General features: G+C 40.4%; 1 protein-coding gene across 1 annotated transcript in view; it reads left to right on the plus strand.

Moving 5' to 3' along the window:
* GPATCH2 (G-patch domain containing 2) overlaps window positions 1-18420 on the plus strand; it is a 180849-nt gene that overhangs the window by 12284 nt on the left and 150145 nt on the right. The window contains exons 2-3 of the mRNA XM_077813756.1: window positions 976-1689; window positions 6620-6681. Coding sequence (XP_077669882.1) covers window positions 976-1689; window positions 6620-6681 — 776 coding nt within the window. The remainder of the gene's footprint in view (window positions 1-975; window positions 1690-6619; window positions 6682-18420) is intronic.

Below are 18420 nucleotides of genomic sequence, written 5' to 3' on the forward strand. Positions count from 1 at the left end.
CAGTCGCTTGGTGGTGGTGTCTGTAGATGGAGGCGGAAGAGGAGAGCAAGCATGGCAAACGTCTTTCCCTTTTATCATATCTTTCTTCCCTCTTGGCTTTGCCGCCCCTTCCCCCGCACTTTCAGTGTCAGGTGAGAATTAATTTATCGTAGTCCCAAACTGACCAAGGGAAGGGGGTGACTCACTCAAGAGTCCAACAGGTCCTGTGTTCCTGTGAGGCTGGGCTGCGTTTGTCCCATACGTGCCCTGATGAGGTATAAACTGCCCTTCTGTTCCTGGAGAGTTTTGCCTGGGCTTGTTTTAAGCCATGAGGACACATTTTCAGCCTCATAACTATATATGTGAAATTACAACCTCTGACATTACTATAACAACAATGTTCAGTGCATCATGAGTCTTCCGAAGACCCGACAAACTTTGCATTGGGTACCACACAATCGTATTATAAGGATGAACGTGGGGGTGCAGGGTGTTCCCCCAAGATACAGAGTGTCAAACATTTTATCCTAATGACAACTTTTAAAGTTGTACCTAATAATATACAATAAAGGAGTAAATATGTATATTCAATTTCCTACTTTATAGATAATTTAAAATGTGCTCACTTGCTTCTGATTGTATATTGACAGGTTTTGCCAATCTTCATAGCTAACAGATTAACCCCTGAAAACTATGAAGTTGAGATGAAATATCTGTAAATGAAAGTAATATTAGGAGGACTGCCAAAAATTGAAGGTGCTGTTGTTAAGATGGAAGTTAGGAGAGAGAGTGACACTATAAAGGGAAAATCTCCTCATAAGTGTGTTGTGGTACTGGCTGATTTAGAAGACAGCTTTCTGTAGAACTACAACGGTGTTAAAAGTGCTGATCATAAGACTGTCTTTGACACTGTAATGATATTGGTATATGAAAACATACTGCTGAAGTTGATGCACGTTGTAATCAGTTTTTTTTGTTTTTTCTTTACATACGTAGGCATTTCAGTAGGACTATGGAGGAACTAGTTCATGATCTGGTCTCAGCACTGGAAGAAAGTTCGGAGCAAGCCAGAGGAGGTTTTGCTGATACTGGTGATCACTCTCGCAGCGTGTCTTGTCTTCTAAAACGCCAGGCAAGAAAAAGGAGAGGACGAAAAAGACGTTCATTTACCACTCATCATCCTTGGGAGACTAGTCACTGTTTAAGTGAAGGTTCTGATTCCAGTCTAGAAGAACCAAGCAAGGACTATAGAGAGTATCATACTACTAATAAGAAAGACCACAGTGACTCTGATGATCAGTTGGTTGCTAAACGCAGGCCTTCTTCAAATTTAAATAACATTAGAGGCAAAAGACCTCTGTGGCATGAGTCTGATTTGGCTCTTGACAATATAGGAAACAGGACCCTGCGTAGGAGAAGAAAGGTGAAACGCATGGCAATAGATCCACCATCAGAAGTCACGAATACACTAACATTGACCCAACAACAGGATAACAGCAGAGATCAAGAAATGGATAATGATAATAGATCTTACCAACATCAAGAATTTGCCAAGAGCAAAGTGAAAAAAAGAAAACTAGCTACAACTAGGCAAGGACCAGAAATCTTGGATGAAGGCGTGGTTATAGAGAGTGAAGAACCGAATCAGGCAAATAAGGACAAAATGGAGTATGAGGAGCAAAAGGGTTCAGATGAGAACATGAGTGACAGGTGATCGATTGTTTTTTCTTTATCATCTGAAACAAAATTCTTATATTGCTACTGTAGTGGTATAGGTATTGACAAGTCTTGTTTTCTTTATTCCAGAATTAAAATGCAGTCAATAGCAGTATGTTTTAAGCAGTTAAAGTTAGGGGTCTTTCCTGATCCAGTAATACTAGAATACTGCTACTTTAAACATATTGTAGAATGTTAAATTATAGCAATTCAGAGGAAATCTGATGGGTGGCTGAAAAGGAGCAAAGGAAACAATTACTTGAAGAAAATTTATACTAATTGTTTCAATATTAAGACCAAGAAAACAGGAATTTTAAAATGTCTTAAATGTTAAGTTATTGTATTATGCATGGTATTTGAACTGGCACTTAATCACACACAAGGTAATTAAATAGCTTAGGTTTTCCAATGTCTAGGCGCTGGTGCTTTGATTGTTGCTGGTATTCATCAGAAGATTATCAGTACAGTATATGGGTACACCCACTAGACAGTCGGTGTGTCATGGGCATAAAAGGTCTGTAGGTTCCCAAGAATGCACATCACTTACAAAATGCAAAAAACAATTTATAGTTCAGAAACACCTGAGCTTGCCATTAGAAAAATGGGATAATGATGACCCTTCGGCAGTATGCCTCATCAATCTATTCCAGACGACAGGCATACCACAAAAGTAATTGTTTCCAAAGTAGTATTTTGACAACACAGTAAGATGTCATTTTCCACCACACACAAGTGATGATACCTACAGGGTCTGATGATCCTGATCATGTTTATCCAGTGTGTTTGGTTCTGAATGCAGAACTGTGAGCAGGGCAACTCCTATTTCAGGCACAAATTCTGGCAATCTAGTGACTAGACAACAACAGTGTTCCTCATTTGTTGTAGGAGTCTTATCTAAAAACTGCATTGAATCTTTTGCTTGTTGGTCACAGTTTAGGTGTGCTGTAGTGATGGCATGCATAGGTTCTAGGCTAGGGCAAGAAGAGAGGTCACTTATTCAGTAGCATAACAATACTGGTAAGTGACTGATTCTAATTACTCAATCAACAATAAGAGGGATAGTATTTATAGAAGTTGCTTTTTGTACTTTCCATCTGTTTTCTGAGAACTGTAGACAATTTTTAAATCACAACAGGAATCCTGAGTCACCTTGCCACTGAAAAGAAACTGAATTTCATAGTGTCTTCACACTTGTATTGGACCAGAAGTTGGTCTTGTTGGGGCCTTTGTGTCTGGAACGCTTTCAGATTCCGTCATGTTTGTCCTGTACTCTTGTAAATTTTTTTGTTAAATTTTAACACTTTTAAAAATGTCTTGTGCCAGCAGAGGGTAAAAATACATGAGTTTTGCACTGAAGTATCCAGTGTTTGGGTGGAGGGAGCCAAAGTCGGGGCAAATCCTCCAAACACCCAAAAAAGGGCAGCTTGCAGGTTTTAAGTACAAAAATGACTATCCCTTAAGGATTACAGTTGTCATCTATTCTTGTGCTGCAAGGGGACACTATCAGTTTAAAAAACATGCTCCTTTCTGGAAATACTTCACTTAGTAATACTGTAACAGCTAAGGTCATTATCGTTTCAGAGAAAACTTTCTCTGTTTTCCGTTTGTTGTCATTTGCCAGCACTTTACAGTCAGTTTTGCCATTTTCACCTATTTGTGTGTCTTTAACACGGCAGCAGGGGAAAGGGGAACCTTTTTTTTTTAAAGATGAAAATGTGACTGCAAAACCACAAAATCTGACAAGGAGATTCAGAGTCATATGGAGTACTCAAACTGCTTTTAACTCTAATTTTCAAATGGCTAGACTTCAACTTGATGGTGTCCATTAAATGCATTACTACTATCTGATTCTATCACTTTATCCCACTAGAGGAACACAAAACATACTAACTAGCCTCTGCTACTATTGTATTCTGAAAGCATTGGCAGAGATAAAAATGTCTTTCTAAAACTGTGTGCTAGACACAAAGAGGTAAATTACTGAAAACATCTTGGTAAGATTCATGTCTTCAGTAATACTGCTGAGTAAGATTTGAACTGTAGAATCCAGAGTTATCAGGTCTGCCATGCCAATTTTCATTTGTCCCTATTGAAGGCTTTGTTTTCTGGATGATTTTGCTGTGTGTATATTTCAGTGGGACACATATTCCACATTTACAGTTATCCCAGCAGTAGTCCTTGTGCTGATAGTATGATGCCCCAACGGAGGCAGGGGCTTCATTGTGTTATGCTAAAAATCTACGTCTATTGAGCATGCTCTGCAGAAATCTTCAAATGCGTAAAGCTTTTATTGTATAGCAATATTCTATATAAATTGATCAAGAACAAATGCCTCAGTGAAGATTACTTAAGTACCAAAGTTCAAATTGCAAACTTAAAGGGAAGAGATGAGTATGGCTCTCTTAAGGTTTGGCCATAAGAGCAGTTTAGTTCATGGCAAGATGGGGTATAAATCTACCTTGCAGCAAACATCTGTATGAACCCTGCTGATGATCTTCAGAATGATCAATCACACCTTGAATCTTGAAATACTATAAAGCAAATCTTAGTGTCTTTTTTCTGCAAAGTATCCCATCCTCACTTTAATTCCACCATAGACAGTTTTGTATATTTTGCAATTCTAAATGTCCCACAACTTTACATCACATTTCTTTTTTAGAATTAACCATTTGGTTGAAGCTTTTCAACCGATCTAAAAGTATTTCCTTAATGTATTTTAATCTATTCCCATTTCAAAGTGGGTGGATCAAAGCTTTCTATGGATGGAACTTTTAGTGTATGGCAGCAGAATCTACATGGATGCTTAGTGGGCTGCAGGATAGTACGGGATTAGACTTACACTTCAGCTTGCCATGAACTTGGTAAATGTTTGTATACGCAAGCCATTATAAAATGGGAACTTGTGTGCGTGGTGGGGAAGAATAATAGATTTTTTTTTTTGTCTTGTTTCCCAAAATTCAAATGGCTGAAAGGATTCCTGAACTTTTTTTTTTTTTTTAAAAAGGAAATACTTTTAGACTGGAAACTTCAGTCAAAAAGTTATTTTTTTAAAAAAGATGTGTGATGTAGAGTTGTAGGACATTTATAATTGTAGAAGTATGCAGAACTGTCTGATGGAATTAAGTGAGGAGGGGATAGTTTGCAGAAAGAAGGCACTAGGATTTGCTTAGCTTTATAGCATTTCAAGGTTCAAGCTCTGCTTGATCACTTTTATAGCTCATAAGATATGCCATATTTGTATTTAGGACCATTATCTTTAGTTAAGTGCTTAAGTCTCTTACTGTACTGGAATAAAAGAGATGTGTAAGTGCTGCTTGTACAGTAAGAAGTCACTGTATACAGTAGAAGATACAGCAGAGTTTTAGAACACATCTTTAAGAAATATGACAGCTGCACATGTTAGCAAGTCACTGCTTGGCTATCTACATCAGGCCCAATTTCAAGCCCCGTTTGAGCGCCTTGTAAAGGAAGATATAAAAACAATTAACCATATAATTAGTTCTAGAAGCTGAAATCAGATATTGCCCAAACGTAAAACTAATTCTGTTTTCAATTTCTGAGAGAGAAATCGGGAAAACTAAATAATTTCAGTTTTTTTTCCAGCAAGTAAATTCATGTCTAAACCAAAAAGCAATTAAAACAGCTAATTTAGGTGTAAGGTTTAGAGCTTACTTTTAAGAATGGGTGTTAGGAATGAAACCAAAAATGAAATATATATTTTTAAAAATACTTATAAGTTGATGTCTAGGTTGAAATATATAAAATGAAGTGGATTTTGCTTCATATTGAAGACAAACTATATAATATAGGAAAAATACTTAAGGTGTTCTAATTTTCCTTAACGTAACATACATAAAAGCATACTACATTGAAAATTAATTTGAAATGCACACCTTTTTCTTGAATTCATGTCTTTAGGTGAACTGACATTTTTTTAAAAATTAATCCATACTTCACTGTAAAAAATATATAAGATATATAGTATTGTGAGAATACAGTTCCCTGAAGAACATAAAAGCATTTCTCCACTTAACCTCTACCCTGGACAAAAACTCAGTGTCATGGTCTGTGCTATAGTTTAAGCACAGGAGGCTGGTTTAATATTTAGACTTTTAATTTACAATAATGTGAGATGCTTGTGTACAACCAAGGGAGAACAAAACACTTTACCCTCCTCCATGATCTCTAATTTTACATATAGGAGTAGATGTGTGTGTATGCTGTACATCCGTCTTGTAGACCGACATCTTGTTTAAGGCCAAATCAGAAGTTACAGAAAAGTAAATTATAACCTGCATTTTCTGTCTTTTGCTGTTATAATCCTATTGATCATATTCATTTTTCTCAGGGTGACCTTTACTTTGATTTAATGGATTGTCATTACTGCAAACTTTTCTTTCTTACCAAGTAATATAGTTGTAGTGAATCCTTAAGCAATGTATTGTACAAAATATTTGCAAATGTATTGTACAGAATATTTGCAAATGTTAAGAACAGTAGTTCCTTCTCCAGACTCTTGTATTGCATGTGTTGGAAGAAAGGCTTAGACTGCTTTTGTTTTGAGATTTTCCCCCCCCCCCATTTTATTGAGCAGTGGTGTTCTGGGATCAAGCTGAATTGGAGCAGTGAACATTTGATGGAAGCAGATGATAAAATGCATCAATTGTGTCAGCTCCTTGTTGCAGTCACATCTGGCTTACTGTCAGGGTCCCATTAGATTCCAGTAGTTTTATGTGACAAAAATAATATGTTCTGTAGTTAATGGAACTAGGTTATTTGCAGTTTGATTAAAAACAAAATCTTATTTTCTTTCAGATTTTTGTCAGGTTTAAGTTCTGTCTGAAAACAGCCTCCTGTCTTTAAAATTTTACAACTGAGAGATCAATTGTTCTTTTGATCTGTTTCTTTCTTTTCTTTATTACAGTGAATCTAGCAGCCTGAGCAGCAGTGATGCTGGTTTGTTTACCAATGATGAGGGAAGACAAGGTACTGAAACATCATTATTATTTTTTTTTTTTTGCCAAACTGTATCAGTTAAAATTCGGTAATCGTTACGAGTTATTTCATAGGTTGGTGAAATTGCTTTAACAGACTGCCTAGTGAGTTGAGGTATAGCTTTTTTTCCAGCTTCTTAAATGTTATGGAAAGGTGTCCTGTCTCAATGACCTTAAGTATTAAATTCCTTGATTATCTCAAAAGGCTAGTATGTGAAGCTTATAATATTAGGGAAGATTGTATTTTGAGACTGGTATTGAGTACATCTTACATACCTCAATCTCTTCAGTATTCTATCTGACAAGTTCACAAAAGACTGGTAGCCCTTCCCACATTTATCTAGAATGCCTTAAAAAACAAGGGCTGGATATAGTGATAATAGTTCTCTGAACAAAGACTAAATGTTTGTTGAAAACATTGGAAAGCAATTATCAATTCATATAATTATTTTCTTGGGGGTGTTATTGGTCAATAGGTAGTAATTTTTTTCAGTGGTGTCACATTACTTTTTTCAGTCCATAGCCATTCAGTTTTTTCATTTTTGATCCTTTCCAACAATAACTTTAATTGAGTTGCAGAGGATTATAACTATACATTTTGCAGGCTTGATCTCTATTTCAAGAACTGCATTTTTTCTTTGTTCCCATTTCATGTTGGAACTTGATATTTATCAGTTATTTGTGTCTATTTTATGAGGGTTTCTAATGGAAAGTATTGGTTCTAAAATAGCATTCTTAGAAGATAGTGAGATTAATTGTTGCTCTGTGTAGGAAAGATAATGTCACAACAGATCATCACCATTTTTAATATCTTAATTTTTGCGTTAGTTACTTCAAGGCCTTATCCAAAACTTATTGAAGTCAATAGGGGTCTTCTCATTTACTTCAATGGGCTTTGAATCAGGTTAACTGACTTTTAGATCCAGAGAAAGATCTTGTTTTCATTAAAACTCTTAATTGGAAGCAGTATCTGGCCCCTGTTGGTGCATGCCTTTTAGGATCAGTTGAATTTGCTTTATTAGCAATATTTTCTATTACTTAGCACCATAGCTACTGTATCTTCTGTCACTTACTTTCTTGTAAAAAATCAGTCCCAAATTGATTTCTTAAGTTCCAAATTAGACAATAAAATGTCACTTGCATAAAGTGGAACTATGAAATATATTCCCTAATTTGTATTACCATAATACATAGGAGCCCTAAATCATGAACCAGGACCTCATTCTGCTAGGCGCTGTCCAAACAGATGCTACTTGCCCTAAAGAACTTACAGCAGGGTTGCCAGGTGTCCGGTTTTCCACCAGAATGTCCGGTAGAAAAGGGACCCTGAAGGCTCCAGTCAGCACCACTGACCAGGCCGTTAAAAGTCCAGTCGGTGGTGCAGCAGGGCTAAGGCAGACTCCCTGCCTGCCCTGACTCCATGCAGCTCCCGGACGCAGCCGGCATGTCCCTGTGGCCCCTGGGCGCAGGTGTGATCAGGAAAGCTCTGTGCACTGCCCTGAGCACCGGCTCCGCAGCTTCCATTGTCCGGGAACCACGGCCAATGGGAGTTGCACGAGCAGCACCTCTTGGTGTGGGCAGTGTGCGCCACGCAGAGCCACCTGGCTGCCCCTGCGCCTAGGAATCGGACAAGTCGGCTACTTCCAGGAGCCACGCAGAGCCAGGGCAGGCAGGGAGCCTGCCTTAGCCCTGCTGCGCTGCTAACTGGGAGCCGCCTCAGGTAAGCACTGCCAAGCTGGAGCCCGAACCCGCACCCCAACCTTCTGCCCCGGATTGGAATCCCTGCCCACACCCTAACTCCCTCCCAGAGCCCACACCCCAGCCCCGTCCCACACTCCTACCCCAGCCCTGAGTCCCCTCCCGCACCCAAACTCCCTCGCGGATCCCGCATCCCCTCCTGTACCCCAAAACCCTTAACCCCAGCCCCACTCCAGAGCCCACACCCCCAGCGGGAGCCTGAATTCCCTCCCGCACCCCAACCACCACACCAGAGCCCCCTCTCGCACTCCAACCCCCTGCCCCAGACCAGTGAAAGTGAGTGAGGGTGGGGGCGAGTGAGTGAAGGAGGGAGGGGGAATGGAGTGATTGGGGGCAGGGCCTTGGGGCGGGGCAGGGGTGTTCAGTTTAGTGCAGTTAGAAAGTTGGCAACCTTAGTTTACAGTGTATAAAACAAGATACAACAGATGGGTACAGACTGATGGGAGAGTACAAATAAGCAATGAGACAATATTGGTCAGCATAACAGATAGTGGTGTCTGCACACCAGTAACCGAACTGTTGTCAAGATTTTTACAGGCATCATGGAAAAGGATAGTTTCTTAAGGAGGGATTTGAAAGAGGATAATCGAGTAGTTTTGCATATGTTCACAGGCATCTCTTCCCAAGTGTAAGGGGTAGCATGAGAGAATGTACAAAGCTGCTTGTTTGAAAACTTAAGAAATGGGCAATGGAGGCATAATGAGTTGATCAAAAGTGGGAGATGACATTTGGATAGTGAATGAGATATTAGGTAGGGTACAGATTTCTATCTAGTAGGATATGGCTGCCAGTGACTCTACTGAAATGGAAAAGAGTGCAAGCTGTGATATGGCCCTCTTCATAATGTAAAGGATTCACAGTTGCGACCATTAACCCAACCTTGAGCTTTGAGGTGGTTGTGCAGATGTTAATTCATAACATAATTACTATTAGAAAATCTACTTTTGAAAAGACTGAAATACAGGCTAATTGTACTCTCAAAGGTCTAACAGGCTAGTGATAAAAGTTCTTGTTTTGGTGACATTCAGTAGTCTTCTAATATTGCCCAAACACATTCTTTTAAAGATGACACTGATTATACTTGCACACAGACTCCTTAACACCTTCCCCCACCCCAAAAAACCCCAAACCCTACATTAAAAGAACATAAACCTGAAAAATCAAGCACTAAGAAGTTAGGAAATGCCAAAATTAAGGTTGCCTGTGCAGCCTAAATTCAGTCCACTTGTGTGTATTCATTATGAAATGCACAGTCTGTCTCTCAAAAGATCATCCACAATACCATCTTATCTTGCTCTCAGAGGGCTGGATCATTTCATGTGACACTGCCTCTGAAACAGCCTTCTCTTTTGGAGGCTTCTGCTTCTGTCTCACTCCTTGCCCTGGATCAGGTGTGGGTGTTAAGCTTCTCCTTTCCTGTTCCTGCTGCTTCCAACCTGTCAAGGTTCCTTCCCCACTCTGAACTCTAGCGTACATAGTGGGGACCTGCATGAAAACCCGCAAGCTTATTTTTACCAGCTTAGGTTAAAACTTCCCCAAGGTACAAACTTTTACCTTTTGCCCTTGGACTTTATTGCTGCCACCACCAAGCATCTAACAGATATATAACAAGGAAAGAGCCCACTTGGAAAGTTCTTTCCCCCCCCAAAATCCTCCCCAAACCCTACACCCCCTTTCCTGGGGAAGGCTTGATAAAAATCCTCACCAATTTGCATAGGTGACCACAGACCCAAACCCTTGGATCTTAAGAACAATGAAAAACCAGTCAGGTTCTTAAAAGAAGAATTTTAATTGAAGAAAAAAAGTAAAAGAATCACCTCTGTAAAATCAGGATGGTAAATACCTTACAGGGTAATCAGATTCAAAACATAGAGAATCCCTCTTGGCAAAATCTTAGGTTACAAAAAGACACACAAGCAGGAATATACATTCCATTCAGCACAGCTTATTTTCTCAGCCATTTAAACAAAACAGAATCTAACGCATATCTAGCTAGATTACTTACTAAGTTCTAAGACTCCATTCCTTTTCTGTTCCCGGCAAAAGCATCACACAGACAGAGAGAACCTTTGTTTCTCTCCCCTCCCCCCCCCCCAGCTTTGAAAGTATCTTGTCTCCTCATTGGTCATTTTGGTCAGGTGCCAGCGAGGTTATCCTAGCTTCTTAACCCTTTACAGGTGAAAGGGTTTTTCCTCTGGCCAGGAGGGATTTAAAGGAGTTTACCCTTCCATTTATATTTATGACACAACCTCTCCTTCCTCCCCCTTCTTTCTCAGTCTTTGAACAGCTTTGCATCTGACTCTTCTCTCCCACTCTATCTTGTTGTCATCTGCTGTCCACCATACTCTTCCCTATCAGCCTTCCTCTCTGATTTGCCTCCTGGCTCTCTCTTCCTCTACTCACAATCTTCCACGCTCATCTTAAATTACTTTAGCTTCCATATTGCTCACCCATCCAATCCCTTAGCTTCACATTCCCTTGCCCTCCTGTCTTTATTCGATCTGGCTGAATTCTGCCTCTCACCAAAGAGGCTGTTCACTTGACATGGTCTTCACCAATCACTGCTCACTCTTCTGATTTTTGTTTTGATGAGTTTCTCCTATCTGACTGTCTGGTTGACTGAAACAGCATCTGTTTCAGCATCATCCACCCCTTCTTTTTCTCTCACCCTGTAGCTTAGGCTTTCTGTAACTTCCCATTCATCAGTGTTGATGACTTCTCCTCTGCTCTCAGCCTTCTCCTCCCTGCCCTCTCTTCCCTTTCTGTTGTTGATGTAGTTCACTCTCTCCATACTTTATTCTCCTCCACCTTTGGCTCTTGTGCCCTTCTCTCCCATCACAATGTCTAACTTGCCAACCCGCAGCCCTGGCTCACCTCCAACATCTGCTTCCTCCACTCCTACTCTCTCAATGCAGAGTGACTGACAGAAATCCTGTGACCAGGCTGACTTCCTCCACTACAGATATGTTCTCTCCTCCTTTAGTTCTGCCATCTTCTTTCCCAGACAACTCTACTTCTCTAATTTAATCAATCCCCATGCCTCTAGTCCCCTTTTTACCACCTTTAATTTGCTCCTCAAACTCTCCCCTTCTCCTGCCTCGATTTCTCAATCCATAGAAGATCTCACTGATTTGTTCTAAGAGAAAACTGATAAAATATGGCATGAACTTCCTTTGCCATCCTGCAGCTCTCACCTCCATGACCCTTCACACACTCAGAAGTTTGACTGCTTTCCTCCTGTAGCCTTTCCACCTGCCCCAATGACCTCATCCCAGCTGCTGACCTTGCTCATGCCCACTCTCGTCCCAGCCTTACTTTTTTTCCTTAACCTTTCACTCTTCTCTTGCTCTCTCCTCACAATAGAAGCATGCTTTAGTCTCTCCCATTTTATTAACTCCCTCCCTCCCCCCCCCAAAAAAAAAAACCCAAACAACCCCCCGGCTCCTCCAACTACCATCCTGTATTCCTTATACCTTTCATCTCTGAGCTCCTTGAACATGCTGTCTACAGTTGCTGTCTGGAGTTTCTCTCTTCTTCTAATTCTATTTTAGAGCCGCTCTAATCCATCTTCCATCCCTTGAACTGTGCTACAACCCCTCTTGCCAAAGTCTCTAATGAGCTTTTCCTATCCAAGGCTTAAAACCAGGTAGTTCATCCTCATTTTCCTTGACCTATCAGCTGCCTTTGACATGATCAGCCATGCTGTTCCTGAAATCTTGTCCTCCTTTGTTTTTCATGACTCTGTCCTTTCCAGGTTCTCCTCCTACCTCACCATTCACTTTCTCAGTGTGTCATTCAGAGGATCCTCCTCCTCCTCCTCCTTCCCCTCCCCCAGCTTTCTATTGCAGTTCCATAGGACTCCATCCTTAATTACCTTCTGTTCTTCCTCTAAATCGTGGCATCTCAGTCTTTTTCTTTCAGAGGCCCCCACCCCCCCTCCAACATGCTATAAAAACTCCACAGCCTGGCCAGGGGAGGGAGGGCTTCTGCCGGGGCTCAGGGCTTCAGCCCCATGGGGTGGCTTGCACCGGCTCAGGGCTTCCATACTGTCCTTGATCTGACAGTTTCAAAGTACTTTACAAACAAGAATGAACGAGAGAGTTATCGCCACACCGTATTACCAAGACACAAGCAACACCTGCATAAGTGCCTCCTAGATTGAAGCCTTAAGGTCTAAAATATCTGGGGTTTCATTTGGATAAAAATAGGATCTCCGTTATTGTGACTAGTCAAATGAAAAGGAAACATTTGTATTTTTGGAGTCTGAGTATTTAGGGCATGCAGTGTATACAGTCCTTAGGCATCCAAATAGTATTTTTGTGAGTAAGATTTACAGTGTGGGGACACTATTTAAACAGAAATTAAAAGATACTCTGCCAAACGTCAAATCCCTGCAAGCTGCATGGAAACTTGACACCATAATAGAGACTCAACTTAAATGTATACCCCAAATTAAAAAACATAGTAAGAGAACCAAAAAAGTGCCACTGTGGATAAACAATAAAGTAAAAGAAGCAGTGAGAGGCAAAAAGACATCCTTTAACAAGTGGAAGTTAAATCCTATTGAGGAAAATAGAAAGGAGCATAAACTCTGGCAAGTGAAGTGTAAAAATATAATTAGGAAGGCCAAAGAAGAATTTGAAGAACAGCTAGCCAAAGACCCAAAAATAATAGCAGACTTTTTTTTTTAAGTACATGGGAAGCAGGAAGCCTGCTAAACAACCAGTGGGGCCACTGAACGATGGAGATGCTAAAGGAGCACTCAAAGACGATAAGGCCATTGCGGAGAAACTGAATGAATTCTTTGCATCGGTTTTCATGGCTGAGGATGTGAGGGAGATTCCCAAACCTGACGCATTCCAAGTCTGAGGAGCTGTCCCAGACTGAGGTGTCGTTAGAGGAGGTTTGAAATAAATTGGGGCTGTTTAATTGCGTGATTAATCGCACTATTAAACAACAATAAAATACCATTTATTTAAATATTTTGGATGTTTTCTACTTTTTCAAATATGTTGATTTCAATTACAACACAGAGTACAAAGTGCACAGTGCTCACTTTATATTAATTTTTTATTACAAGTATTTGCGCTTAAGAAAAACAAAAGAAATAGTATTTTTCAATTCACCTAATACAAGTACTGTAGTGCAATCTCTTTATCATGAAAGTTGAATTTACAAATGTAGAATTATGTACAAAAAAACCCTGCAGTCAAAAATAAAACAATGTAAAATTAGAGCCTGCAAATCCAATCACTCAGACAAACAAGTTTGGTTACAATTTGCAGGAGATAATGCTGCCTACTTCTTGTTTACAATGTCACCTGAAAGTGAGAACAAACATTCACATGGCACTGTTGTAGCCGGCGCCGCAAGATATTTACATGTCAGATGCGCTAAAGATTCATTTGTCCCTTCATGCTTCAACCACCATTCCAGAGGACATGCGTGCGTCCATGCTGATGACGGGGTCTGCTCAATAACGATCCAAAGCAGAGCAGACTGACGCATGTTCATTTTCATCCTCTGAATCAGATGCTGTCAGAGTTCCCTCCCCACTCTGAACTCTAGGGTACAGATGTGGGGATCCGAATGAAAGACCCCCTAATCTTATATTCTACCAGCTTGGGTTAAAAACTTCCCCCAAGGCACAAATTCCTTTCTTTGTCCTTGGAAGGTATTGCTGCCACCACCAAGTGATTTACACAAAAAGTCAGGAAAGGGTCACTTGGAGTCCCTATTCCCCCAAAATATTCCCCCAAACCCATTTACCCCCTTTTCTGGTGAGGCTTGAGAATAATATACCAACCAGTTGGTTACAATGTGAGCACAGACCAAATCATTTGGTTTTTAGGACACTGAAAACCAATCAGGTTCTTAGAAGAAGAATTTTATTTATTAAAAAAAAAAAGTAAAAGAATCACACCTGCAAAATCAGGATGGAAGGTAACTTTACAGGGTAAATAAAAAGATTTAAAACACAGAGGATTCCCCTCTGACTCTGCTTCACAGTTACAAAACAAGAATGAAACTACCTCTTAGCACAGGGAAAATTCACAAGTTAAAAGAAAAGATAATGTAACGCATTTCCTTGCCTTACTTACAGTTTTTGTAATCATAGATGAATCATTTCAGGTATGTTTTCAGGAGATGTTTTACCTGCCTGGTCCCTCTCTCTCTCCATCTGGAGAGGGAAGAAATAAAGAGAGCACAAACAAAACCTCCCCCCCAAAGATTTAAAAGTATCTTCCTTCCTTATTGGTCCTTTCGGTCAGGTGCCAACTAGGTTATTTGAGCTTCTTAACCCTTTCAGGTAAAGCGATTTAGTACAGCTTCCCAGGAGGGATTTTATGTTACCCGTATCTTTGTTTATGACAGATGCCACCAGCAGAAGATTGATTTTCTTTTTTGGTGGTTTGGGTTCTGTAGTTTACGTATTTGAGTGTTGCTCTTTTAAATCTTCTGAAAGCATGCTCCGCACTTCGTCCCTCTCAGATTTTGGACGGCGTTTCAGATTCTTAAACCTTGGGTCGAGTGCTGTAGCTATTTTTAGGAATCTTCCATTGGTACCTTCTTTAAGTTTTTTGTCAAATCTGCTGTGACAGTGTTCTTCAAACGAACATGTGCTGGGTCATCATCTGAGACTGCTATGATATGAAATATATGGCAGAATGCAGGTAAAACTAGAGGAGACATACAATTCTTCCCCCCAGGAGTTCAGTCACAAATACAATTAACGCATGTTTTTTTTTTTTTAACGAGCATCATCAGCATGGAAGCATGTCCTCTGGAATGATGGTCGAAGAATGAAGGGGCATATGAATATTTAGCATATCTGACACACAAATATCTTGCAACGCCGTCTACAAAAGTGCCAAGCAAACACCTGTTCTCACTTTCAGGTGACATTGTAAACAAGAAGTGGGCAGCATTATCTCCTGCAAATTTTAACCAAACTTGTTAAAAGTTAAGCTGTGAGCTCGAGGGCCAGCTTAAAATGGCTGGCAGGCCGGATCCGGCCCATGGGCTGTAGTTTGCCCACCCCTGCACTAAGTTAAAACAAGATTAGTTTAGATGTCGTAGGTTGTGTATTTCTTTGCATTTAATGGATGCAATGTTCATGAAGTACTGCATAATTCTAGGGTTCCTGACACACAATATTGGTTTTTGATATACCACTGATTATGCTGGGACTTGTAGTTGCACATACTACAACTTAAATCAGATCGTTCTGCTATAATTGCTTTTTTACATGTCTTGAATGGTTAAATGCCTAAACTAAACTATGAGAAAGTTTGGTTTGTTAAAATGTTGGCTCAGTATTGTCAATTTAAACTGCCTTTAAAAAAATTTTATTCAATTTTCCTCCAAAAAATAAGGGGGGGGGAGAACAGATGAGTAAAGGAATGGGAAGGGAGGGAAAGGGAAGGAGGGCAGGGAGCTGAAAGGAGTGCAGCATCTCAATCTCCATCTGCTAGGAACCAATTAAACATTTATAAAAAAAAAAGTTAGACCAAATCTTTTTGTTAGGAGTTCACTAGGGATCACAAATCCATTTTTTAATACAGGAGCAAGTAGTGAGCACAGATAGTTAATCTTGTTGGAGTCCTTTAAGGAAGTTTTCTGACTCTTAAGGCTTTTGAAAGACATAGGTCTCTTCTCCATGCTGTACATGAACATGGCTTGAAACAGTTTATATTATTTAAGGCCTTTTTGCAGCTAGCTATGTTCCTTGCACTATTGAAGGCAGCCCTGTGTTCACACTATGTCCAGCAAGGTCCTGAAAAATCATGATCCTAGGATTAAAAGCACTCCAGCATTCATTCTTCTCCCTAGCTTCCTATGTAATAAACTAAGAAAACATTTGAGGAAATGGACATTTGGTTTACTGCCAGGGCAGGCTGAGGGGTAAAGTACTCTTATGTCTCTGGTAAATCTACAATCTCTGCACAGAGCTGGGGGACAAACTCAACAGATTTCCCCTTTCATCCCCCTCTAGGACCCCCACAATTTGCAAGTTACTACACGAGGATCCAAAGGTTTCTAATTTGTTTTCAAGGAGCTGATCTCACAGATATTATGCTGAATTTGAGTCTGGATACCTAGATTTGATATTCAGCGCCAGATACAAGTCCCTCAGCCTCCCTTGCACACCCAGGCAGATTTAACAGGGAAGAGTCAAATGTAATTATAGCCAACATCGTGACTTTCCTCATCCGAAAGTTCTGCAGCCGCTGCTCGTCATCCCAGACGTGCATGATGATGTGATCCCACCACACAGTGCTTGTTTCCCAAGCCCAAAAGCACTGTGAGCAGCACCTCCGTGAATGCCACAAGCAATCTCATGTCATAGCTACTACATGTGGCAACACCAATGTCAAACTCCTCTTGCCTTTTGTAGTTTAAGGAATAACTCCACTACCACTCGTGACATGTTAGTGAGCGTGAGTTAGTGAGAGTCAACATCGTGGGATCCATTCCTGCAGACCGAAGAGGCAGAGCACACAGTACACAGACTGTTGAAAGATGGTGCCAAATGCGGACGGAAGCACAGGGATTGCTGGGATGCAAAGCAATGCATCACGGGGCATTGGGACAGGACCCAGGATGCCCGGCAACACCACTCTTCGTGGCAGAAGAGGAAGAGATGCTCTGTGGTATAGCTGCCCCCAGAGTGCACCGCTCCGAATACCACTGCAAGTGCCGCAAGTGTGAACATGCTATTGCGCAGGCAGCTGACAGTATGAACACACGACAGCGGTTTCTCTTCAGCGCTCTCTGAGCAGCGCTGTAACTCCTGGTGCTGTAACTCTGCCAGTGTAGACATACTCTTAATTAAACAGTCAAATACCTAGATACGAGTAAGTGGCCAAATAAACAACATCTTGCAAGTCAGGAGGCTCGGGTTCTGTTTCGAGTTCTGCCATGGACCTGCTGTGTAGCCTTGAGCAAATTACTTCATCTCTTTGTGTGGTAGCTTCCCAATAACCAAAATTGAAATAATTTATACTTAACTTCCTTTTGAGGTATAAGTATTGTTATTCTACATACTATACAGTACCAGTAGTTGGCAGTCTGTTTAATACTGAAGAACTTTCAATGCAGTCTGTTGCTTGATGGAATTGTGTAGTTACTCTCTGTGATCACAAAAGCTGGGCAGCAGATTGCTGTTTACAAATCATGTTTAGCCACCAGTGATCCATTCATTATCTGTTTTTTTCTTCCCCACAGTTTCTGAACTTAAATCTGGGTACAAGAAAATCTGCTTTTCTCCATACCAGACATCAGCCTAATTTGAATAATCAGTCCCAATTGTTGGGGCTTGAGCTTGGCAGAGTTGTTAATTACAAGTCATTTTTAGTATTGCTTTATCCTTTTCTTCTGTTCACAAATTTCATTTCTTAGTTATAGGCTGTTTCATTTTTAACCAACTTTCTGTAACCAAATATTTGAACAAATTTCACTAGTACAAGAGTTTGTGAAAAACTAAACGAAAGGGGTTTGAATAGAGCCAGGTTGAAATATAGTACAAAATTAGCTAAAACATTTGCATGCTGTTGTCCACCACTATTCGTCTAGCTCTGTTGAGGATCATCATGGATTAGATCCATAGAGAGAAACTTAGCTTGACCTTGAGGAAGGCGAGGATAGAATTAATGAGGGACAGACTTTGTGAAAAGTCACAGCAAAATAGATATGTGCCAGTGTGAGAATTGGGAGAGTGAAATATGCTGAATTCCTTGATAGATATTAGGTGTACAAAAAATCCCTGTTTCCAGCTTCCGCCTCCTGCTTCCCCGTCCTCCCCACTTCTGTGTTATTGCTCATTTTACAGGTGGCTTTTTTCCCCTCTTCTTATTTCTTCTCTTATCCTTTTCTGGAACCTATCAATTTATAATTTAATCCGTAAGGGATCAGTGAGATGATCTTGATTCTTCTTAATATGGACTCAGTCAGGCCAGAACTAGCACTTTTA

Source organism: Eretmochelys imbricata, chromosome 3 (genome assembly GCF_965152235.1).
Source record: "Eretmochelys imbricata isolate rEreImb1 chromosome 3, rEreImb1.hap1, whole genome shotgun sequence".
Lineage (NCBI taxonomy): Eukaryota > Metazoa > Chordata > Testudines > Cheloniidae > Eretmochelys > Eretmochelys imbricata.